Raw genomic sequence first — 24,987 nt, 5'->3', positions numbered from 1 at the left:
TCGGATCGGATAAGTCGAATTCAGCTACGCTATTCGCGTAGCTGAATTTGCGTATCTTAAATCGATCCCCCCCCCCCAGTGTAGACCTAGCCTTAGGCACCCACTTTGCCCAGGTACAAATGACTTATCAAAGTGCAAGGCAGTGGAGAATCAGGCCTACTGTATGGAGTATAAATGTTTTTGAAACGAAGATCCAAATCATGGGCCCCAAAGAGACAGTACATAGAAGAGATAATCTCAAAACAGAAATTTGGATCCAAATACCACCAGAACTTTGGGAAAGCTTGGATCTGAGTCCACATTCTTCTCTCCTACAAATAAAATCCTCAAGTAGAGAAAATGCTGATTGGAAGATTTGTGTATGGTATCATAATATTTTTTACCAAATCTCACAAATATTTGAAGTAAATACTGCCGCGTCTTATTTGTGAAGAAATACATAGATTCTGGACATCTCTGGCAGAAATCAGTGTTGCTATGGAGAGCCTAGGCCTTAAACTTGTGTACACTGGGTGCTAACACATTTTGAAACAACAATTAAAATCCTTTTATAAAAAGCCTCTTTTCCTAGTGTAGCCTTAGGTGAGGCTCAAGGGCATGGCAGTTCATGAGGTAATTCTCCACTGCCTTGCACTTTAGGTAATTGTTTAAACCTGTGCAAATTAGGTGTAAATGACAGCTCAGATGCAAGACAGTGAAAAATCAGACATGTACCAGTATAACTATTTCAGGTAGGAGGTGATTTTAAGGTGGACATAGTTACACTGGTCTAAAGGTGTATTAGGCTAGGTCTACACTGCAGCGGGGTTCCGACCTAAGATACGCAACTTCAGCTACGTGAATACCGTAGCTGAAGTTGCGTATTTTAGGTCGGCTTACCTAGCGGTGAGGACGCGGGAAAGTCGACCGCTGCCGCGCTGCCGCCGACTCCGCTGCCGCCTCCTGCCGAGGTGGATTTCCGGAGTCGACGGCAGAGCGATCAGGGATCGATTTTACCGCGTCTTCACTAGACGCGGTAAGTCGATCCCCGAAAAACCGATTGCTACCCGCCGGATCGGCGGGTAGTGAAGACAAAGCCTTATACTGGTCTAGGTTATTCCCCTTCCTGTATGGGAATAGCTATATCAGTATAAGCACTTTTATACCAGTATAATGGCATCCACATTAGGGGGATAGTACTGGTATAGTTAAAGTGATAAAACTTTCATGTGTAGACAAGACCTCAGGCTCAAAGAGTCTGGCCACTGAGGTACTTGAAGCAATAGCAAAGAAAGATAACAGGAAAATATGTAAGGCAGGTAAGCAGAGAAAATTTTCTCGAGGATGGGAACATAGAGAATTATGGTCCCTTTTGTCTGTGATATTGGACTTGAGCACTTATGTAAGTGAGGGAGAAATAAGTGGTGGTCTGCCATTCTAATGGGCTGTATACCAGTTACCAGCACATGTGAAAAAACAAAAGACCTGTCAACGACACTAATTTTTTTTATATAAGTGTAAACTATTTTTATTGGATTATTTTTCTGAGTGAATGTCTATTTAACTTCTGAATACAGGGATGTGCTTTGTGGATATCTTCTGTGTTCCAATATCTCTAATGTCCCAAGACTTGGAGAACTTGATGGTGAAATCACATCTTCAGTCATACAGCTGGGGAAATCCTACAACTGCAGGTAATTCTTAAAACCCTATAAAATGGAACAGAGATGATATTGCCCTCCAAATTCCTCCGCTATGGAAATGTCAGCAAACTCCTTCCTAAGTGAAAAGCAACTGCTGCCATTAAAAACAAAACAAAAGCCAATGTAAATTGAACTTCAGTCTGACCCCCACCAGTGCTCCTTCCAGATTTGGATTGAGGCACATTATAATGCCATTTTGGGGAAGCTTGCCCTGCTTCTTCCTGCATTTATTCTATGGCTAAATGCTAGAATATCAGCCTCAGGAGTTATGTATGTTTAATCTGAGTATTTTAAAGGGTGTTGTGCGGAGAGCATGTCTACGGCAGAAATATAGTATCTTAGTTTGTTTTTTATTAGGGTCGCTGAGAAAAAACCTCCTATCCTCCCCAGTATATTTTATGGATCCTGCCTGGTTTCTGCATATTAAAATGACACAAACAAAAATGAATGTGCCACACAAGAATCCAGTGTATTGAACAGTCTTATGTCTGAAGCAGTTAGGGTGACCAGATGTCCCAATTTTATAGGGACAGTCCCGATTTTGGGGTCTTTTTTTTATATAGGCACCTATTACCCCCTATCCCCTGTCCCGATTTTTCACACTTGCCCTCTGGTCACCCTAGAAGCAGTGTGCAAATATATTGTGGCTCTTTGTTTGTTTTGCAGTGGTGGCCATGTTAAGCTAGATGAAGAAACAGACCTGGGCTATGTTGAGGATGGAACGCCATGTGGCCCAGAGATGATCTGTTTTGAGCGCAGATGTCTCCCCACTGATTCCTTTAACTTCAGCATCTGCCCAGGCACTACAGATGACAAAATTTGTTCAGGACATGGAGTATGTTTTCATGTTTTTTTAGCCTTGACTTTTACATTTCTGCTGCCTTTATTGAATGCTTCCAAGTTTATGCATTTATGTTACTAGGTAGATCATTTTTATTAAAGTAAACTGAATTGTTGGCGGTACAAGTTAATTTTCTAGATACACTTTTAAAGATTGTATGTCAAATATAAAGGTAGTGAATACATCGGAATCAGGGCAGTCTGAGCTATGTATTACAGTAAGTGTATATACTATTATTACAAAAGTTATATAAATTACTTAGTTTTCATCACTTCCTCCAACTTGCTTCATCTTTCCTCATGTGAATTTAAAGGACTTAATACCATGCTCTGGGAAACTTTAAAATATATAGGTCCAGATTTGATTGTCATATTCTGGACCCTTTGTATTGTACGGGTAGCACAAAAGGTCCATAAAGCACTGGATCTTATCAGGTGAGAATTCCCCCAGTATGGGGAGTTCTTAGCCAGTTCACAGCTACTGTATTTGGTTCCTGTGCTGGGCCAGAGACTGGGGTTGCTGGAGTGCCCTGAGTTCTGGCTATTCCAAGATGGCATAGAGTCCCTTGATCCCTGTCATAGTTTAAAGCGATCCCCAGACTGCTCAAACCTGCCCTGCTCTAAGGGAGCCATAACATACTCCTTGATAGCTCCTATTTCTACGGTGCCGAAACTCAGTTTTTGATGTGAAATTATCAATTTAATCTATTTTAAAAGAAAACTGAAATCGGAGGGACACAGTCTCCCAAAGTGAAACAACAAAAATATTGTACAGAATTTTGCAGGCATTTTTTTACCAGTTCCACACAACTCTACCTAATTCGTATTCTAAATAGTGAAAAAAAAGTTCATTTTGTGATTTTATTCTGGGTTACGTTTTGAACTGCAGGTTTGCAGCAATGAAATCAAGTGTGTGTGTGATCGATTCTGGGTAGGAGATGACTGCAACACCGCTTACAAAGATGCTTCAATTTTTGATGAAGAAATGGCAGGCAAAGGTGTGTAATGCATATATTTGTGGTAATACTTTAATAGACGACAAATTGTAGAGGCTAGTCTTTGGTTTGGGGGAAGGTCCAACAAGCAAAGCTAGATCAGCTACTCCCTCACTTAGCATATAGCAATATACTAGATAGCCTGACCTCTTTCTTTAAAAAAACAAAACAAAACAAAACAAAACAAATGGTCTAAGAATGCCTCCACCCTACAACTGGATCTGCGCAGCTTGACTCCTATAGAATTCATAAGAGTGCCATGTGGGTTGTAGAAGTGAATCCAGGTGCATCTTGCTTGCCTCTTGAACCTATTAAAATAAATGGAACTAATCCTGGTTAAGATTAGCAGAATTTTACCAGCAACCCCCCTCCCCCCCATTACCAGATAAAAGGGTCAGCACTGCTTATATTTTGAATTGTCTTATTCTCCAGGGCCAAATGTTCAAAACATGGCCTCTTTTTGCATACATGCACATCATATGAACATATAATATCTGTGCATAACGTGTGCACACATAACTGAATGTACATTTTCAGACTTAATAAGTGATTTATGTAAACACATTTTGTATTTAATCTCTGAGCTTGTCTACATAAGAAAGTTATATTGGTAAAAGTTAAAATGTGAATTTAAACCTTTATAGCTACACCACTATAACGGCCCAGGTGGCTACTCTTATTCTGAAAGAAGAATTACTTTTTCAGTGTAGCTTAAACCCCTTCTTAAGCAACATAAGCTACACTGAAAAAGGCATTCTTACTTGAGAATGAGAGTGTCCCAAAGGGAATTATAGTAGTATGACTATAGCGGTGTAATTATACTGGTATAACTGGTAAAACTTTCCCATGTAGACAAGCCCTTAGTCAAGGGTAACAGTCAGATAGATAGATAGATGTTTTGTCTACAAATATTCCTTTGTATGGTAAAAGTCTGTTTTTATTGTGTATTTATATTTTAAGTGTTATATAAATAATGAAAATAATGTATGGCATCATATAATAAGTATGATTAAATCTCACATAGGATTCCCTTCAGCTTTTAAAGTAAAATTATCATTTGCCTCTATCAAAAGACACTCTCCCTTCACACCTCACTTTTTATTTGTCCATTGAGAGATCACTTAATGTAGATTTCATTGTACATACTTACAGCATGATAGATGATTTAAAAAAAAATGCTGTTCATGTACTACTTATAAATAACTGAAGAAATATGCACATGGGGCAACTTTTATATCTTTATATGGCACTTGGAGGTTTGTATTTGGACATCCCCTTTTGGAAAGGGAAGCATTGAGCTAGATGATCATAATGAAAAATAGAAAGTCTTAATCTCTGAACTGAGAACAAGAAATCTTCTATACCAAATAAAGGGAGCCTCAAAGTAGTGTATAAATGTTATACAGAGTATCAACATGTCTGTATTTTTAATTTAAATTGAACATTTTAAAATGAGTTTCTAAGTCTTTTTGTCCTCTTCTCCTGCCCCTCCGATACAGGTATAAAGACATTTTATCTTATTACAGATCCTATTTCATTATATGAGACACCCCCTATTTAAATTTAGAAGGCTAAGAATGTGCAGCCCATTGAATGATCTAATTTGACTGAACATCCATGTTTTAATCATAGATTTAATGTTCATATACTTACACACAGACTCATACATATGGTTCCATATACGTTGCAGGTGTTTCTAGTGGCTTTGTATTATTTTTTTTAATTTAATATTTTTGAATAATTAATTTACTTCCGGGAGTTATAACAGGATTGGAAATCAATTAATTCAATTCATTTTCTGTTACGTGGTCAAACTACAATAGCTCCTAATTTTAAAAGTCCCTTGTTAAACATATTAATGCTATTTACAGGACTCTAGCACTGTTTTAAATTATTCAGCACAGATCTAGTTTCTCAAACAAATCTCTAGAATAGTGCTTTAACTGCTTTGTATATTTTTATTTTTAAATTTCTGTATATTTTGTTTTTTGTCTTTCACTTTCCCCCAGGTGTTGTTAGTACAAATATAATAATAGGGGCTATTGCTGGCACCATTTTAGTGTTGGCTCTCGTTTTAGGAATAACTGGATGGGGTTACAAGTAAGTATAATGTGCAATTTTTAATAAATTTGAAAATATGTATATATGTTCAGTAGATAGCTGTTTACAATATGAAGTAATAAATCAAGAATATTGAAAATTATACAAATTTAGGGTGGCTGATCAAATAGAAACTGAATTATCTCTATTAATGGTCAAGGGAATTTAGAAAGATAGCCCCTGTGTAAACAAAGCACTTAAGGACTTGCTTAAGTTTAAGTATGTGCTTAATTCCCATTAACTTAATACCAAATTAATGTAAACTTGTGCTTAAGTGGTTTGTTGACTGGGGATGGGATTGAAGCATACGATTAAGGTTCAGATTCTCATCTGATATCCTGTTTATATTTTCTCAGGATCTGGCCCTAAGTGTTTTGTTGAATCAGGGCCAAAATGGCCACGTCCATTTCTTTCAGTATTAATGTTCTTTTTTTTCAGTTTTGTTTCTGTGCAGAAGTTCTTCTGTAAACAAAACATTTTAGTGTTTTTGCAGATATTAAATTAAGATTTAATGCATGTGCTTTTAGAAAAAAGTCAGCAGCATTTGGATTTAAATGAAATGGCTTCAAACTCCTTTATGTGGAATACTGACAAAGCAAACCAAGCTCGACTATTCAAATACCATTATTTGGATAATACCGAAGTGATTCATAATATTGGGCCAGTGCTGTTCTTAGTTATACTGTGTAGTTCCACTGTTTGCCAAAAGCTGGGAATGAGCGACAGGGGATGAATCACTTGATGATTACCTGTTCTGTTCGTTCCCTCTGAAGCACCAGGCATTGGTCAGTGTCAGAAGACAGGATACTGGGCTAGATGGACCTTTGGTCTGACCCAGTAGGGCCATTCTTATGTTCTTATGATGCCAATATGATTAAATGCATGACTTAAGTATTTGGAATGCCCTATATCTAAATGCAAGAACATGCCAGAAGGTTATGCCCTTTCTTGGATGAGGACCTGGCTACAATGAACATGCTCCAGCTGTTTTTATAATTTCGGATCCCTGTGCCATTCAAAGTTGGTGTAAATTAGAGGAGTTGAGAGCTGCTCTTGTACAGTGCAAGGAGAAAGGCGTGCACAGAATACTAAGAGGATTAGGTTAATAAAAGGACAGCTTTAAGCCACCTTTGCATACCACCCAGTGATTTTGGCAGTACGTGAAGATCTGAACCCCTCTTTGAAATACAGCTTCAAAACTTAATGCATGTTTTGGGATATGATTAGGCAGTAATTTAGTGAATTTTCCTGGTAATACAGAAATATGTATTGAAAAACAGAACTAAGGTTTCCAAATGTTCCCAGACTTAATAAGCATGTTTCAGATACTGAAAAAACATTGCAGTGTATATCCTAGAGACACTAACAGTCCAATATGAATATAATCCTACAGGTTTGTTTTGAACTAATACATCTGTTCTCTTTTCCAAAAGTGATTTATTTAGGAATCGTCAAGAATCAAAATTTCACTTTGGCCTACATTGCTTTTATATTTACTTGTTGTTTATGCTGTTGAATACAGCCACATTCTCCCTAATATATACACATTGGTAATTCATTCTTATTTCTTTCTCTTCTTTTCTATGGAAAGAAACTATCGGAGACAGAGGTATGTGATAAAAGTAAAGTGAATACATCCCTTAGGAAAGCTTTAAATGATGATTATTTCTGTATTTTTCCAGTTTTGTGATGATGTAAATTTTGTAGAGAGCACCTGTGGATAATGAATTGTCATATTTCAATGTTTCCTTAAATCAGTGGTTTTCAACCTATGGTCTTCATGTCCTGGGGGTCAAAAGACTGTCTAAGATTTCCAAACAGATCTGCACCTCCATTTGAAAATTGTAGGAGTCTTCAAATGAAAAAAGATTGGAAACTACTGCCTTAAATTATCTATATGATTTTATAAAGGATTACTTACCTGACATATCTGAAAATGCTGTGAACTCTTCAAACACAATGGCTAAAATCCTGGCCCCATTGAGGTCTATGGCATAACACCCATTGACTTAATTGGGGGCAGGATTTCATTCAATAAGAACAGGAAAATATAGAAAAAAATAATGAAAGATAAAAGCAGAGCAAAAACCAAATATGCTTTTAGAGATTAAAATGTTCTTGAGGTACAAGAGGAGTCAGCAACAATATGAACCTGATGTATATTAAATTCTCTGAACCAAATTCATTCCTGGAGTTACACCTTTAAATTAAATACATTTTAGTTAAATTAAATTCATAGATAAATTTGAAGGAAATAATTTCAATGATAAAGATAGATGTTAAAGTCCATGTTGCTGTCACAATTCAATTAGTCTCATATATATCCTGCAAGTTTATGTTTGATTGATGTTTTATATACAACCAGGAACTCAGGATAATGCACTTCAGAACAGGATCCATAACATTGGATTTAGATAAAAATGGGTTAATATGTACAAGAGTATATCAAGATGAGAATACAATTCCAGGACTAGTTCACACTGGTATAAATCAGGAGCAACTCTACTGGAGTCACAGGAGTTACACCAGTGTAAAAGTAGTGTGAGATCAGAATCAGCAGTGAGGATGTATGATCCAGTTTGGAAAAATGTCAGTCTGAATCCTGTGCTCCACTGTCTAAAACAAATGCTGATCTGTTAAAAAAATCACATTGATTCAGATAAGCAATGTAAAACTAATTGAATCACTCTTCCCACCAACCAAGGTCCAGCTATTGATTCCAGGAAGAGCCCACTCCTTCCCCCAAACTATACTTCCTTCCACCTACCCTGCTGTTCTAACCATCCCTAACTGCAAGGGCCTGATCCTGCACTCATTCAAGTCAAAGGCCAAACTCAAATTGGCTTCAGTGGTGCAGGATCAGACCCTAAGAGAGAGTTGCTCACTGATTATTCTTCTGCCTTCCCCCCCACCAACCAATCCCCTCCTGTCTAATGCAGTTATTACACTGTCTTGATCCAAGATACTGCTATATCTGCTGCTGCCACCTGCTGAGCTTGCACTCCATGCCCTTTACCTTTGTAGTACTCTCTCGGTCACTTAGAATGCTTGGCATGTAGCAGAAAGGCCCTGCCAAGTGCAGATTTGTTTAGGCTATGTCTACACTACAGTCTATGTTGGCATAACTTATGTTGCCCAGGGGTGTGAAAAAACCCACTCTTCTGAGCGACATAAGTTACACCAACATACGCGCTAGTGTGCACAGCACAATGTCAGTGGGAGAGTTTCTTCCGCTGACATAGCTTCTGCCGCTTGCAGAGTTGGTTTTATTATGCCGATGGGAGAGCTCTCTCCCTTTGCCATAGAGCGTCTTCACTAGACGTGCTGCAGCAGCACAGCTGTATCGGTACAGCAGAGGGACAATGGAAGACTGGTTTGTGGGAGTCTCTTATCATAAGAACATAAGAAAGACCATACTGGGTCAGACCAGTGGTCCATCTAGCCCAGTATCCTGTCTCTGACAGTGGCCAGTGCCAGATGTTTTTAGCAGATGGAGGTTTAGGAACATGTGGAACATAGCATTGCATCCCTGACCATCTTGGCTAAGAGCCATTAATGGACCTATTCTCCATGAACTTAGCTAATTCTTTTTTGAACCCAGTTATACTTTTGGCCTTCACAACATCCCCAGTGTGAGTTCCACAGGTTGACTGTGCATTGCATGAAGTACTTCCTTATTTTCGTTTTAAACCTGCCGCCTCTTAATTTCATCAGGTGAACCCTAGTTCTTCCATTATGTGAAGGGCTAAATAATACTTACTTTCTCCACACCATTCATGAGTTTAGGGATCTCTATCATATCCCCCCCTTAGTAGTCTCTTTTCTAAGATGAACAGTCCCAGTCTTCTTAATCTCTCCTCATATGGAAGCTGTTCGATACCCTTAATCATTTGCCCTTCTCTGCACCTCTTCCATTCTAATATATCTATTTTGAAACACAGTATTCTAGGTGAGGGCATATCAGTGATTTGTACATTGTCATTACAATATTTTCTGTTTTATTATTTTCCCCTTTTCTAATGGTTCCTAATATTCTGTTAGCTTTTACGATTGCTGCTGCACATTGAGTGGATGTTTTCAAAGAACTATCCACAATGACTCCAAGATCTTTCTTGAGCGGTAACAGCTAATTTAGACTCCATCATTTTGTATGTATGGTTGGGATTATGTTCCCAATGTGCATTACTTTGCATTTATCAACACTGAATTTTATCTGCCATTTTGGTGCCTAAACAGTTTTGTGAGATCCCTTTGTAACTCTTCACAGTCTGCTTTGGACTTAACTATCTTGAGTAATTTTGTATCGTCTGCAAATTTTGCTACCTCACTGTTCACCCCCTTTCACAGATCATTTATGAATCTGTTGAACAGCACAGGTCCCAGTACACTCCTTGAGGGACCATGCTATTTACCTCTCTCTATTATGAAACCTGATCATTTATTCCTACCCTTGTTTCCAATCTTTTAACCAGTTACTGATTCATGCGAGGAACTTTCCTCTCATCCCATGACTGCTTACTTTGCTTCAGAGCCTTTGGTGAGGGACCCTGTCAATGGCTTTCTGGAAGTCCAAGTTTGCTATATTGACCCTTGTCCACCTGCTTGTTGACTCCCTCAGAGAATTCTAACAGATTGATGAGGCATGATTTCCCTGTACAAAAGCCATGTTTACTCTTTCCCTACATATCTGTTATGTGCAGAATGAGTTGGCCTTAAAGTCATTTGATTGGAGATACAACTACATTGGCAGAGGATAGGGCAACTTAAATCTTGAAAATATCAAATGAAACCCAGCCTATACCAGTGCAAAATTAGCATGAGAGGATTGAGAGAATCTAAAATATCAATTTTAATATATTCTTGGTGAACTTTTAGGTTCCATCATCCAAGAAGTTTATTAAGTGAGATGGAAAGCTATGAATGTGGACTCATTCTGTGTGCAGTTTCCATGCCAAGGTTCAGGATGGAAACTAGTATAGGCAAAGACTTTTTGGAAATGATGAAGCAGCCAGTGGTGCATAGCAACCAAATCTCATTAACATAGGAAGAGGAAATTCTATAGTCGGATATCTGAAGAAATAGTTATGAAAATGTATAAGCAAGGATTCAGTAGATGAAAAAAGTACAAGAGAGTCGACTGGAAAGCCCTCATTGGAATTAGTGTTAGCTCTTAATCCAAAATGAAAACAGATCATCAGTGTGCATGCCAGTGTTACATAAGGATTACTATTTGATGGAGCAAAGCAACTGAAACAAATAAAATGTAAAAAACTGAAAGGAGTAAAATGTCAATGGTTCTATCGACTGAGATAGCCTGAAATGCACAAAGATATGGAAAAAACATTAGTTTGATCAAAGAGTGACAATTTGTTAAGTAGTAGACTGGAGAACCATTAAACTCTATTGAGATACCCACAAATCACAATAAGTTGGCCTCTGAAATATTCCTGAGGTTTATGAAGATTGAGACTACAACTGAGACTCAGTATGGAATGAAAGGAACCAAAAGGATTGTGAAGTACCGTCTGTGAGCCTTTTGGCATATGATTATATATTTTAAACATATGAGGAGCTTTTGAAATTTAAATCTGGAAGTGAAAGAAGTGAAGAAAATCTTAAGAGAGTCAAGTTCTGTAGGAGGACACAGTCTGTATTTCTGAAAACCGAAATGAAAGTGAGTCAGCCTTCTGGTTAATGAGCATTTTTATTAATGGTGACAAACGGAAACAAACACCTTGGAAAGTACAATGTTGAACTGCGCATCTTCTGCTAATGATTAAAGCAACAGACAAGTTATCCATTTGAATTAGGGAGACATTTTTGACCTGCTAGAATTATCTCCAAAGAACAGTGATAACCGATGGCTATAAATTCACTATCAGAGGAAAAGTGGGATAGGTTGTTCATAAATTGGAAGTTTTCCCTCAAATCATGGCTAAAGGGATGAGTGGGATGTGAATTATATATTTTGATAAATTGGTGTTCTTCAGAAACATGGAACATTTTAATCTCTTTGCAAATAATTTGCTTCTAATTGCAAACATTGAAAAGGTTGTTTAATCAGAACAGAAACAAGTCTTGGATGAATGAAGGAGGGAACACAGAACAGAAGGCATGATCTAAAAGGGTGAAAAGAGTATAATAAACCTTATAATACTTCTGGGCTAGCAGCTTGTCTTTGTCTTTCCTGTCACTCTTCTGCTTCAAGCAATCTCATGAGTAATGCTTACTCAGAGACTGATTGTTGACAAAATGGAGAAGAAGAATTAAAAGTTAAAATTTAAGCCTAAAGGGAATATTTTTGGAATTATTTACATTTTAAATGAGGTGCTCAGATGCATATTTCAAGATAGTGACTTGACTATACTGTAGCCAAGTAACACTGTACTTAAAAAATCTCAACCTGCACACAGTAGCTCAGAAAAAAAATAAGTCTGTTGCTGTAGTCCAATATTACCCTTATGTAAACTTCTGACACAGTGAACTGTAAAGATGCAGCAGCTCCACAGGATAACTTGAAACTAGGAGCTGTCATTCAAGCAAGTAGATGATGAAATCCTTAAAACCAGTACCTTTAGCAAAATGGAAGTCAGTGCAAATTAAAGGAAGTCAGCACCATTTTGTCATCTGTCTTTCAGAGGGGAGAAAAAGTGCATTTTAAATGCACTTGGAAATCCAGTAGTAAATCCAACTAAAACTGAATTGCCATAGTTAATTCTCTGTCTGACCAAACAACCTAATCCCTTTCACAGGCACTAAATTTGCTTTAAAAAATACAATTCTGGACTTGCAATTTATGCTTCTAGAGTGCTAGAGGGCTTTAAAGTGAACCTCGTTTGAAACGAAGGTCAAGATTTTCAAACTAACAGTGATTTTGGGTGTCCTTATTGGAGACCAGATTTTCAGAGACTGGGTATGCAGACTGATGGGCAGTTTTACCAGCTAGGGAATGGAAATAAAGCTCCAAGTTCTTTTAAGACTCTTTCTTTGGGGTTTGTTCATTCATTTGGTTCAAAAACAAAAAACAAGTCAACTGAAAAACACTGAGCAATAATTCCCCAGAAGCTTTCCCTGCGTTAACCAGCCAGGAAGGGAGAACACACAACCCTTCCCTTAACTCCCTTTTGACCCAGCTTCTATTTCCTTTTAGTCTTTGCCCTGAATAGCCATATGACCAATTGCTGACTGTCCTTTGCAGGCTGCAGCACCTGTACTTTGTCACATAGTCCTTGTCACTTCCTGATACCCAGGCCTCTTGAAGATATCTGAAATTGATCATCTAAAACCTGAGACATCCAAAACTAACTAGTCACTTTTGAAAATCTCAGCCAGATTTTTTCAGTTAAAAGGCAGGTTTCTCTGAATTAAACCTCTGACATTGCATTTCTGAATTCTAAAAAATATGAAGGACTTCTCTTTCAAGTCTGAGGTGTTTATTAATATTCTTACAGTTTCCTCCTGTAGAGTGTTATCTCTTCCTCTTTCTCCTAAACTAATATTTGTGTGTGCATGTCTTGTTTTCTAACTTTAAAATTTTTATTATGCTTTAGACAAATACCACAGGGAGATTATGTAAAAAAGCCTGGAGAGGCCGACTCTTTTTATAGCGACATGCCTCCTGGAGTCAGCACAAATTCTGCATCTAGTTCTAAGAAGAGGTCTGCTTTTCTGTCGCATTTTCAGATTTCTACCTGTTCCATCACCCATTATTCCATTAGTCAGAACATTTCATTGTTTTGCAGCAGGTTTGAGTCCTTCTTCCTTCTTTGTGGAATGTTAAAAATGGTATCTTTTATTCTTTGATTACTGATTTTTCACCACTACATAAAATGCCCCAAACTGTTGATTATTAAAAATCAAAGCAGAATAAGTATAATTTACATTGCTGTCCAAGATTTGTATAATCTAATTTTCAGCATCTCTCTGCTTGGAAATTGCTTTCCAAGAAGACTATAGTATTCTTGGCAGGTTCAAAAATAAAACAAACCAATAATTAAAAAATCCTGTGAATTTTATCATGTTCAGGTAATCAAAGAAAAGAGATACTGTCATGTTTCAATAAGAGTTATAAAAATAAACTAGTTAATATGAATGTTATTTTTGTATCCTTATTTGTAAATGTCATTGTTAACTCCTTTTAGTTGTAGTCGACCTAGACATAGTGAAAAATATTTTTATTCTTGCTGACTTGCAGAAATGAGTGTGGTGCTCACAGTTTTATTTCTATACAAATACTAAACTTTCAATCAAGTGTTAATCTATGACTTGATCTAGCAAACACTTGTTCCTTGAGCTGACTATTCTGAGTAGTCCCTCAGAGCAGTAGATTGTACCATTGTTAAGTACTAATCCAAGAAGATACATTATTTATTTGTTTAGAGTTTGCTAATATGTTGTGGCTCCTATTGCTTAGAAGAGACATCAACACTATTTTAAAATGACAAGTTCATTGCAAAATGTTAATGGTACATTAGTGGTTGATAAGCTCACCATGCTCTGCCATCATTTTGCAATCAGAGATACTTTAATTATGAAACTCCTTTTTAACTGGCACTTCAAAATGATTTACAAGGAGCTGTGTGTAATAGGAATGCAGTCCTCATAGGAAAATGGATTTTTTTTTTAAACTTCCTATTTCTTCTCCCTTTAGATAATTTATAATTGAGCAATTGACAAAATTCACACAATTTTTAGCCCATTTAAAGTTGCTGAACATAGCAAGTATGTGAAACTGTATGTACTATACAGGCCTCACATTCCATTTCCTTTAAAGTATCCCATTTAAATCTATGACTAAGGCAAATGTATCCTTCAAGGGAACAGCGCTTGAGATGTAATTAATTAACCACACTCCCCTTTTTGGCTAAAGCTTTTATATTTGTGGGGGGATAAATAATTTACTTCCAGGAAGTGAAAGTTAATCTTAAAATGATGCAGTGTCTTCAGCTGCAAAATCATTTCTCAGTTGACTAAGTTCTAATCAAATCTTGGGAAAGCAAGTTTCCGTAGGTCTTGTATTTGGCAGTGGAGCAGGTTTGCATTCCAGTTAAGAAAAAATTATTTAACTTTTTAAAATGAACATTATGTAACTCTTCTCTTCATGATATGTCTTTGTTTTGCCTCATACTTCCATTTCTTTCATGTTGCTTTCACTTGTTTATTATTTACTGCACAATGCTAAGGTCTGTTTATGCTAGAGAAATTGAATGTTGCAACGGCACCAGTTCAGGTACTGTTGCACCACTGTTGAGCAAGTTTGGGTAATGCCTCTTACATACTACGGCAGGACTAATGTGGACAGAAAACAAGGCCTTGAAACGATCACAGTGTTAATTGATCCTTTCAGTTCAGTCCCCATGATGTTATCCCCATCTATCAGGCAAATTGCCTTCAGGGCACTCTGTCCACAAATACCCACATCTCTGGGCAGACCAAAGAGCAGCCGAGGCTTTACTCATTTGGTCCCATCGATGCTGGAAAACACTATGAATGGTTAGTTGAAGAGAATTCAGCATGACATTAAAATATTAACAGCTAACTTTATAATAACACTCCAGTATAAAACAGTGAACACCAAGCACAGTAAAAAGTGGGGGCCACCTGTTGCACCTGTAAAAGAAACTAGTAGGAGAAAAATTATCCAAGAATGTATCCGTTTTAAGATATTTAACCCTGGAAATATGCTTGAATCAATAAATATTGGTGTGATAAATAAATAAAGACCTTAGGGTGACCTGTGAGTGACCTGGGAACTGTCTAAGCAGTCTCCATCAGATTCTTGCCCTCCAAAGGAGAAAAGAGGTGGAAGAACATTAGTATATTCAGATATACAGTTAAAATATACAAATACACTCATTAGGCCAAGCTTCTCTCAAGTAAATAAACAAACAATCTCTGTTTTACCTTACCATGAGTCTCCAGGTACCACTTGTCTACTTCCATCCCCTCTTGTAGGCCTAATAATCGTCCTGGGTTGCCATTGCCACATATGGCAACGGGGGTGGGGAGCAGAACTAGCTGTGTTGTAGGGAGTCTTCTACAAGGATCTGCTCCCTGTGGATACTGGCCCTCAGCAAACACATCTCTGGATTGTAGGAGAAAACATGAGAAGAAAGAAATACATTAGTTCATCTTATAGGATCTGAGTATATAGACCCCACTCTGCCATGACTTTGGCCTGTAAGTGCACACTGCAATCTCCAGCTCACAAAAAGAATAAAATATCCATATTAGGGCTGTCAAGTGATTAAAAAAAATAATCACAATTAATCATGTGATTAATCACACTGTTAAATAATAATAGAATACCATTTATTTAAATATTTTTGGATGTTTTCTGCATTTTCAAATACATTGAATTCATTTACAACACAGAATACAAAGTGTACAGTGCTTGCTTTATATTTATTAAAAGTATTTGCACTGTTAAAAATAAAAGAAATAGTATTTTTCAATTCACCTAATACAAGTACAGTAGTGCAATCTCTTTATCATGAAAGTTGAACTTGCAAATGTAGATTTATGTACAAAAAAAATCCCCTGCATTCAAAAATAAAACAATGTATAATTTTAGTGCCTGCAAGTCCACTCAGTCCTACTTCTTGTTCAGTCAATCGCTCAGACAAACAAACTTGTTTACATTTGCAGGAGATAATGCTGCCTGCTTCTTATTTACAGTATCACCTGAAAGTGAGAACATACGAATGTTTAGCATATCTGGCACGTAAATACCTTGCTACAAGAGTGCCATGCAAATGCCCGTTCTCACTTTCTGGTGACGTAAATAAGAAGCAGGCAGCATTATCTCCTGTAAATGTAAACGAACTTGTTTGTCTGAGTGATTGGCTGAACAAGAAGTAGGACTGAGTGGACTTGTAGGCTCTGAAGTTTTACATTGTTTTGTTTTAGAGTGCAGTTATGTAACAAAACATTTCTACATTTGTAGGTTGCACTTTTAGGACAAAGAGATTGCACTACAGTACTTTTATATAATGGAGATATCCTATCTCCTAAAACTGGAAGGGACCTTGAAAGGTCATCAAGTCCAGCCCCCTGCCTTCACTTGCAGGACCAAGTACTGATTTTGCCCCAGATCCCTAAGTGACCCCCTCAAGGATTGAACTCACAACCCTGGGTTTAGCAGGCCAATGCTCAAACCACTGAGCTATCCCTCCTTATATGAGGTGAATTGAAAAATACTATTTTTTGTTTATCATTTTTACAGTGCAAACATTTGTAATCAAAAATAATATACACTTTGTATTCTGTGCTGCAATTGAAATCAATATATTTGAAAATGTAGAAAAAACATCCAAAATATTTAATACATTTCAATTGGTATTCTATTGTTTTAACAGTGCAATTAAAACTGCGATTTAATTTTTTAATCATGATTAATTTTTTTGAGTTAATCGCTTGAGTTAACTGCAATTAATCGACAGCCCTAACCCATATCCGTTTATTCAGCTGAGAACGAGCTCTTTATCTCCTAGAGCACCCCTGCCTAGGTGCGTGGGTGCTCATCATGATCATCCTGGGCTTCCAGGGCTAGAGGTAGGAGAGGAAATGTAATGGGGAATCCTCCCAACCGCCTTCCATCATTCTGTTTCCCTCCAGTTGTGTGAGGACTTAGCATGCATTCCTCAGTCAGGATGGAATCAATGACTGGGTGGGGGGAGGGGATGCTACAGCTAGGAACAGATAGCTAGAAAGATGCCTTAGGAAGCTTGCAGTGCCCAGGGATAGCAACAGTTGGATGAAGTGCTATGAGTGGTCACCCTGAACCAGTTTATAGAACCCAGGCTAGTGAATGTGGACACACTGAACCACTGCGGGAATGGCCTGTACTAGCAAACCTTAGCTGTAGTGCTTTACCATAAAACAGTGCACTCTGCTAGTGCAGACAGACCTTTGGGCTTTGTTTTGGACCCAAATGATTAGAAGCAACAAAGAGTCCTGTGGCACCTTATAGACTAACAGATGTATTGGAGCATAAGCTTTCGTGGGTGAATACCCACTTCGTCAGATGCTTTCATGGGTGATGCATCTGACGAAGTGGGTATTCACGCATGAAAGCTTATGCTCCAATACATCTGTTAGTCTATAAGGTGCCACAGGACTCTTTGTTGCTTTTTACAGACTAACACGGCTACCCCTCTGATAAATGATTAGAAGGTAACCTAACAACAATCACAGATGAGCCTTCCTATTCCAGGTCAAATGGATTATCTCATTCATGGAGTGAAAGGATCCCAGACACAAAGCATATTTCAGACATCTGTGAAAATGGAAGACCTAGAAGTAACTCGTGGCAAGGTAAGGGAGAACTTTTATGCTGACTACAGCAAGAACCCACCTGGGTGTCACCACCGCTATGCTGACAATTTAATTGTTCTTTGGACAGGAACATGACTCCCTAAAATTGTGTACATTTTGTTATTAACCTGGGAGTTTGGATTTAACAGCACAACACACTAGTACATTTTGCTGTATCACTAACAGCAGGAGTTCTGAATCCTTCGACTCCCAGAGATGAATTATTCCAGGTCTGTGGCAATGGTCCAAACTGCAATTTTAAATACAATTTTAGACAGTACTATTCAACTGTTACTTTCAAACAGGCCTTGAGTGCAAACCTGAAACATATTTGCAGCATATATTCAATTAAGAGGAACCACAATACAGATATAATGGCCCAAATTCTCTGCTGTGCCTACAGTGGGGAACCACAAGTGAGCCATTTACAGTTCTCCGAGTCGCTGGCTGGTTTTATGCTGGCCAGGGCCAGCTCAGGCTTTTTTGCCGCCCCAAGCGGCGAAGGGAAGGAAAAAAAAAAAAAAGCCACGATCGGCGACACTTTGGCAGTGGCTCAACCGTGCCGCTTCATTCCTCAGCAGCAATTTGGATGTGGGTCCTTCGCTCCAAGAGGGACTGAAGGACCCGCCGCCGAATTGCCGCCGAAGACCCGGACGTGCCGCCTCTTCCCATTGGCCGCCCCAAGCACTTCCTGTGCTGGTGCCTGGAGCTGGCCCTGATGTTGGCCACAGCTCCTGCAGAGTTTATAGCAGCCTCATGGATGCTCTAAACTTTGGTAGCTGGTAATGATCCCCAAGGACCTGCCCACAAGCTAGTTATTATCAGAGCCCAACATGTTTCAACCACTTCCCCTACCCATCTTTACTCACCCCCACTCAGAGTCTGGGGATGGCCTAGCATGCAGATGCACTGGGTCTGAGTGCGCTGGGGAGATACAAATAGTTCTGCTTCCTTTGTGCCACTTGAGCAGAATGGGCGAGATTCTATGGCCCAATATGTTGTAAAGCATGGCACTCCATTGGCTATAGCCACTTTGCCTTGGAAAGGTTTACCTTTGAGAATACCTGGAGGTGATACATTGGATGAAAAAAATAAATATCAGAGAAGTAAAACGTCTCCCAATTTTCATTTTGTATAAAAAATTAAGAATTTGAACCCTCTAATTGAATTGCACACAAGAGCATCGGAATGGCCCCACTGCAGTTTTTCAAAGGCAGAGACTAAGAGATGTATATTTAAGAGTTTAACAAGGAACTAAATTCCTTTGAGGTTTATCCCTGTTGCTTGAAATCAGCTGATCATTGCCAACAGGGCCAAACATATCAAAACAGGAAATGCTAAATTTTGGAAATAAGGCTCTGAGGGCCGGACGTTTAAAGGTATTTAGGCATCTAAAGATGCAGGCTGGCACCTAGAGGGATTTTCAAAAGTGCCTAGGCAGGTTAGGTACCTAACTCCCATTGACTTCAGTGATTAGGTGTGTGATGGGTTCAATCACAGAAACCCCCTTGGGACTGTTACCTGATGTGCTGAGACTACCTTTGAGCCTGTTTTCTCTGCCAGTTTGGGCCTCCAGAACCCTGCCTTGTCAAGCCAGACATGCCAGTCTGCTCCAACACAGACCCAGGGTCTGAACCACACTCCCCAAAGCTGCAGACTTAACTGAAAACGGCTTAGCAAGTGCTCCTGTCTCTAGCACCCAGACACCCAGCTCCCAATGGGATGCAAACCCCAAATAAATCTGTTAAACTCATAAATTGTCTGCCCTCTATAACACTGATAGAGAGATATGCACAGCTGTTTGCTTCCCCAGGTATTAATTACTTACTCTGGGTTAATTAATAAGCAAAAAGTGATTTTATTAAGTATAAAAAGTAGGATTTAATTGGTTCCAAGTAATAACAGACAGAACAAAGTAAGTTACCAAGCAAAATCAAACAAAACACACAAGTCTAAGCCTAATACATTAAGAAACTGATTACAGATGAAATCTCACCCCCAGAGATGTTCCAATAAGCTTCTTTCACAGACTGGTTTCCTTCCTAGTCTGGGTCCAGCAATCACTCACACCCCTGTAGTTACTGTCCTTTGTTCCAGTTTCTTTCAGGCATCTCTTGGGGTGGAGAGGCCATCTCTTGAACCAGCTGAAGACAAAATGGAGGGGTTTCCAGGGCCTTTTATATTCTCTCTCTTGTGGGCGGAAGCCCCTTTGTTCTCCTGTGCAAAATCACAGCAGCAAGATGGAGTTTGTAGCCACCTGGGCAAGTCACATGTCCATGAATGATTCAGATTTTTGCAGGCGGATGCCATTGTTTACATGTTAGTTTGAATGTTCCCAGGAAAGCTCAGATGTAGATTGGCATTTCCCAAAGTCCATTGTCAGTTAAGTGTTTTTTGATTGGGCACTTACTGAGAATAGTCCTTTCTCAAGAAGCTGACCAAATGCTTTACTGAGGCTACTTGGAATCAAACACATTGAGATACAAGTACATAGCCAATATTCATAACTTCAAATACAAAATGATACACACAGCATAATCATAGCTAGCAAACGACAACCTTTCCATAGACGCCCCACTTGACCTCCTCTGTACAAGACCTGGTGCAACAATGATCTATACATTACAGTTCATGTCAATAACATCACAAGGTGCTTTGAAAATCCTACTAGGCACCAATTTGCATCTTTAGGTGCTAACTACCTTTGAAAACCTGGCCTTAAGTGTTTTAGCCAAATGATCATTACAGTCACTGATCACCAAGGCCAAGTTCTACTGTATTAGATTATTACTAAAATCCAGATTGTGGCCTATCCCAACTGCTCTTGCAAGGATGTAGGGGGTATATAAGCATCTCTTACTTTCCTGCATTGGTTACCCATACCACAGAGCAGTGAGTAGCCTCTGCTGGACTGCTACATTTTGCTCCCTGTATATGGGCAAAGTTTCACGGCCAAACGTTCCAGCCAGTTCAGCTGTGCTTGGGAACATAGACTGCACCAAGTTTAGGGCTGGCACAGGCTGCCTTTCTCCTTCACATACAACTCCTGGAGCAGGAGGAAACTGAAAGGCACAGTCTACTTCTTAGCTTCTCTTGGGGAGAGCACAAGTACACACTTCCCCATATGCATGGCAGACTGTAAAATAACAGTCTTGCCCAGATGGTGCTACTCATCTGAGGACAACTATGTTTAATGTAAATCAGTTAAATTTTAGAACGTAAAGGCTTCTACTAATATAAGGCCTAATTCTGCAGCCCCACAGGCAAAATTCCCACCAGCTACACTGGGAGTTTTACAGTGCAACAATACTGGATCAGTTGTTTGTCTTTGTAAATTTAATACAGTTTTAGCAACAATGCTAAAAATGTGTACTGGTACATTTAGATGTGTATATTTTTTCACAGTGGAGGTCAAGGTTGTTAATGCCTGATGATATTGAGGCCATAGGTTAAATCCAAGACCATATTGCAAATATATGGAAATTATCTTTATAGTTCCATGCAGCCTTCCATTCGTAATAGTTTCTAGGAGGAAGTCCAGTCTGACAATTCACATATTCAGAATGCCCAATTTTTATGTATATGCGTGCGCGTGCACATGCATGCCAGATTCCCTGGTCCTCTATGTGCCAGTCAAGCGATGCAAAGAGGAATTAGATTGGCCAGAAATAGTCAGTACAGGGGGGTTCTCTGGTGGCACAGAGCTGGCTCCATTACCAGCCACCTCCTTACTCCAGTGTAAGGGGATGGTGGGGAAGAGAGAGACCTCATGAGTTAGAGCTGCTTTCTCATTGGGTTGTTGGTGCAGGATCAGGGAGCTGGAACTGTTTCCCTGTGGCCTCTCCTCTCCACTCCTGCTGAGTTCATGCAGAGTGGTGGAGAATCCGTCTCTCAATGATCCTGTTTTAATTTTTAAGGGGCCCGATCCTGTGCAGAGCTGACTACCTCTAGTGAGGTACAAAGCATCCTCGACTCCCACTGACGCTAGCACACTGCATTTGCTGCTCACAGGGTTGGGCATTAAAAGGACACTGGTAACTTGAAATGCACAATTCTCTGACAATGTTTTACGTTATTGCTACCTGTATCTACTAAGATTAATGCAATTGAAAGAGACTAGGGCATTTTACTCATTTTGTTTTCAGTGTATTTGCTTCAACAGCATTTTGTGCATAGTCAGTTGTGCTGTGTTGTTGATGGTGCATGCCTTTTTACAAGCCTTGCAATAGTCGGTGTTTACCAACAGTAGAGCCGAAAATGAAACTAAAGAGGCACAAGCAAGTGTGTGCAGGGGCAGGGAGAAGCAGCAGACTTGAACACATAGGGGGTCATGTGCTCACTTAAAAGACCCTTCCAACAGGGCAGAGGAGTAGAAAAGCCCCTAACAATTTTTTCTTAAAGGAATTTTTTTTTAAATTGGGGCTATGACTAATTTGTGTTCTGTTAGCAAACTATATTGTTTTGAGTCCATTTCAGAAAATTCAAGTTGACAGGGTCCCTTTTAACTAGTGTATTGGACATTTTTTTCTAAATATATTAAATATTTTATTAAGAGATCACTAGCACACAAAGCTGTTAGTGGGATGTTTCATTATGTAGAAATTACATCTCCTTGGTTTCACCCATTGTTCTAACATCAATGTGAGAGGACATGAAAAATGTGGAGAAATCAACCATGAGTAGCTCAGTGATTCCAACCCTTATGACTGTATTGTGAGTTTCACAATATTTAGTGTTTACCTTAGAGCCCCAGCCCTGGTGGGTTCTAATTGGGTGGGAATTTCAGCTTTTATATTTTAAAATGTAAGTTTCTACCTCTCACGGTTGCAGAGAAAAGTTTGAAAATGTGACCCAAGTGCACCCTAAAGACTCAGAAACCAGAAGGCAAATAAAAGCTCATGATTTTTTGGGAATGCCTGACTCATGATTTTTGAATGGCGGAAGCTGTCAATACCACTAGTTTGGCGGGGAGGTAATGAACATGAATTATAAACATTTTTAGAATGCTATACATGTACATTTCAAGATATTATTTGGTCTGTCTTTATCCTCTGATCTTTTTCAGGTAATATAGGAGGAAACAGAAAGAAAATCAGAGGCAAAAAATATAGGCCACGGTCTAATTCAACTGAGTAAGTTGACCCTTTAACAGCAAAGCAGAAAAGAACAGCTTACAAACTAATGCTACTTTCATTTACATTGAGCATTTTAAAGTAGAAACTACAGATGTTCCCTGTGGCCCACTCAAAGTACTGACTGACAGGCTGGTAAATGGTTTAACAAATGTGTTTTAATATCTTTTTACTTTTTCTAAAACAATTAATTATTGCTTTTCTTCTTTGCAGTCAGGCCTATAGCAAACCCCACTGGGGGTGACAGCCTGCACCGTCACAACAGGCTTTTGCCTACAGTAAACTGCCATTTCTGAGTGTGTCCTGTTCAAGTGGTGAATTTCAGATAACCTATTTTCCTTCCTTTGCTCTCACCCCAGATGGAACCACTGCAGAGGACACAGGTTCTCCTGGGGACACACATTGACATTCCTATCTCTGACGCCCCACCCAGAGATTTTAGGAAAAGAACCTAACTGTGCTTTGAGAACATATTTACAGTTTAGTGCTCTAAGCCATCAAGTCTGACCTAGAATAGCTTCTCAAACCACTGGGATCAGAACATGAGGAGACTGTCTGTGCACAGTCTTTGTTACAATGCCCACTGAGGTCAGTGTGAGTCTTTTCATTGACTTCAATAGGCTTTGGATCTGGTCCAGTAAGGGAAAAATAAAGAAATGGGCATGTATGTATTAATTTAAACATATTAGGAATTGAGCCCATTTGTAAAACTGTCATACATGTACAAGATGTATGATAGTTGGGGGAGGGATAGCTCAGTGGTTTGAGCATTGGCCTGCTAAAAGCCAGGGTTGTGAGTTCAATCCTTGAGGGGGCCACTTAGGGATCTGGGGCAAAATCAGTACTTGGTCCTGCTAGTGAAGGCAGGGTGCTGGACTCAACTCAATGACCTTTCAAGGTCCATTCTAGGAGATGGGATATCTCCGTTAATTTAAGAGTCATATAGACAGTTACAAAATTAATTAGATTTGCCTTCTTTGTTTTGTTTATTGAATAGGCCCATATTTGCTATTCTCCTTGTGAGAAATACTCCATATTATCTATGTCTACTTAGTTAGACCCCTTATCTGAAAGGATGGTGAATAGGTGGAACCGTAACCTCTAGGCTTGTCAAACATTTTCCACTAGGCTTCCTTTGTCATTATTGTGCCACTTAAGAATTTATAATTCTCTGCCAGTGACAGAAATGATTATTCCCTCTCCCCCGTCATCAGTACTAATGTATCTCCCCACTGGCAGAAGGGTTTGATACCGGTCAAGCTGGAAGCTAATAGATTTAAAAAATTTATTAAAGCTAATGTTAAAAAAATTATATAATACATAGGTTGAGAAAAGAGTGTCTGTACATCTGGATATAGTTTGCTTAGATTTGCCACAAATGCAAAGTTTGTTTTTAAAAGTCATGATACACAGAGTACATAATCAGCAATAACCCAAATTTAGGTGAATAGATTTAACAATACAGTTTAGATATTAGAATCTGAATACTCAGGTACATCACTCATGGAAAGTTGTACAGAGATTTGGTTGTGGAAAGCAAAATATATCAATGAGTGGAGATTGTCCCTCAGTAATTGAGAATTAGGTAGGTTGTCCATATAGAAAATACAATCCATGAGGAAAGTATTTCAGTTACTTTCCTGACTGCGCTTCTCATCGGCACTCCATCTCATCCCTCCTGGTATTGCTGATGATACTACTAATTTTCTGTGGGCCCAGCCTTTTTCAGCTAAAGGATTTTGAGTTTGTTCCAGAACTTGAGAATTCCAAGTTCAATATGCAGTTATTGCATACATAGGTTTTCAAAGGTTCACATAGATGAGTCTTTGCTACAAATTACAAACATTAATAGTTTGAGACATGTAATAGCTACCACATTGCATGGTTAAAACTGGCAATACAAAACCGTAACATTCTTCTTAA

General features: G+C 38.8%; 1 protein-coding gene across 1 annotated transcript in view; it reads left to right on the top strand.

The window, feature by feature from the left end:
* The window catches only part of ADAM22 (ADAM metallopeptidase domain 22), a 189,967-nt gene that overhangs the window by 149,141 nt on the left and 15,839 nt on the right, over window positions 1-24,987 (top strand). Inside the window, exons 21-28 of the mRNA XM_065397640.1 lie at window positions 1,557-1,673; window positions 2,349-2,517; window positions 3,412-3,520; window positions 5,527-5,617; window positions 7,209-7,226; window positions 13,168-13,275; window positions 17,832-17,932; window positions 22,998-23,064. Of these exons, the coding sequence (XP_065253712.1) occupies window positions 1,557-1,673; window positions 2,349-2,517; window positions 3,412-3,520; window positions 5,527-5,617; window positions 7,209-7,226; window positions 13,168-13,275; window positions 17,832-17,932; window positions 22,998-23,064 (780 nt within the window). The remainder of the gene's footprint in view (window positions 1-1,556; window positions 1,674-2,348; window positions 2,518-3,411; window positions 3,521-5,526; window positions 5,618-7,208; window positions 7,227-13,167; window positions 13,276-17,831; window positions 17,933-22,997; window positions 23,065-24,987) is intronic.

The sequence above is a fragment of the Emys orbicularis genome, chromosome 2 (assembly GCF_028017835.1).
Source record: "Emys orbicularis isolate rEmyOrb1 chromosome 2, rEmyOrb1.hap1, whole genome shotgun sequence".
Classification (NCBI taxonomy): domain Eukaryota; kingdom Metazoa; phylum Chordata; order Testudines; family Emydidae; genus Emys; species Emys orbicularis.
The sequence above is the reverse complement of the archived record's forward strand: the minus strand, read 5'-3'. Positions and strand labels throughout refer to the sequence as shown.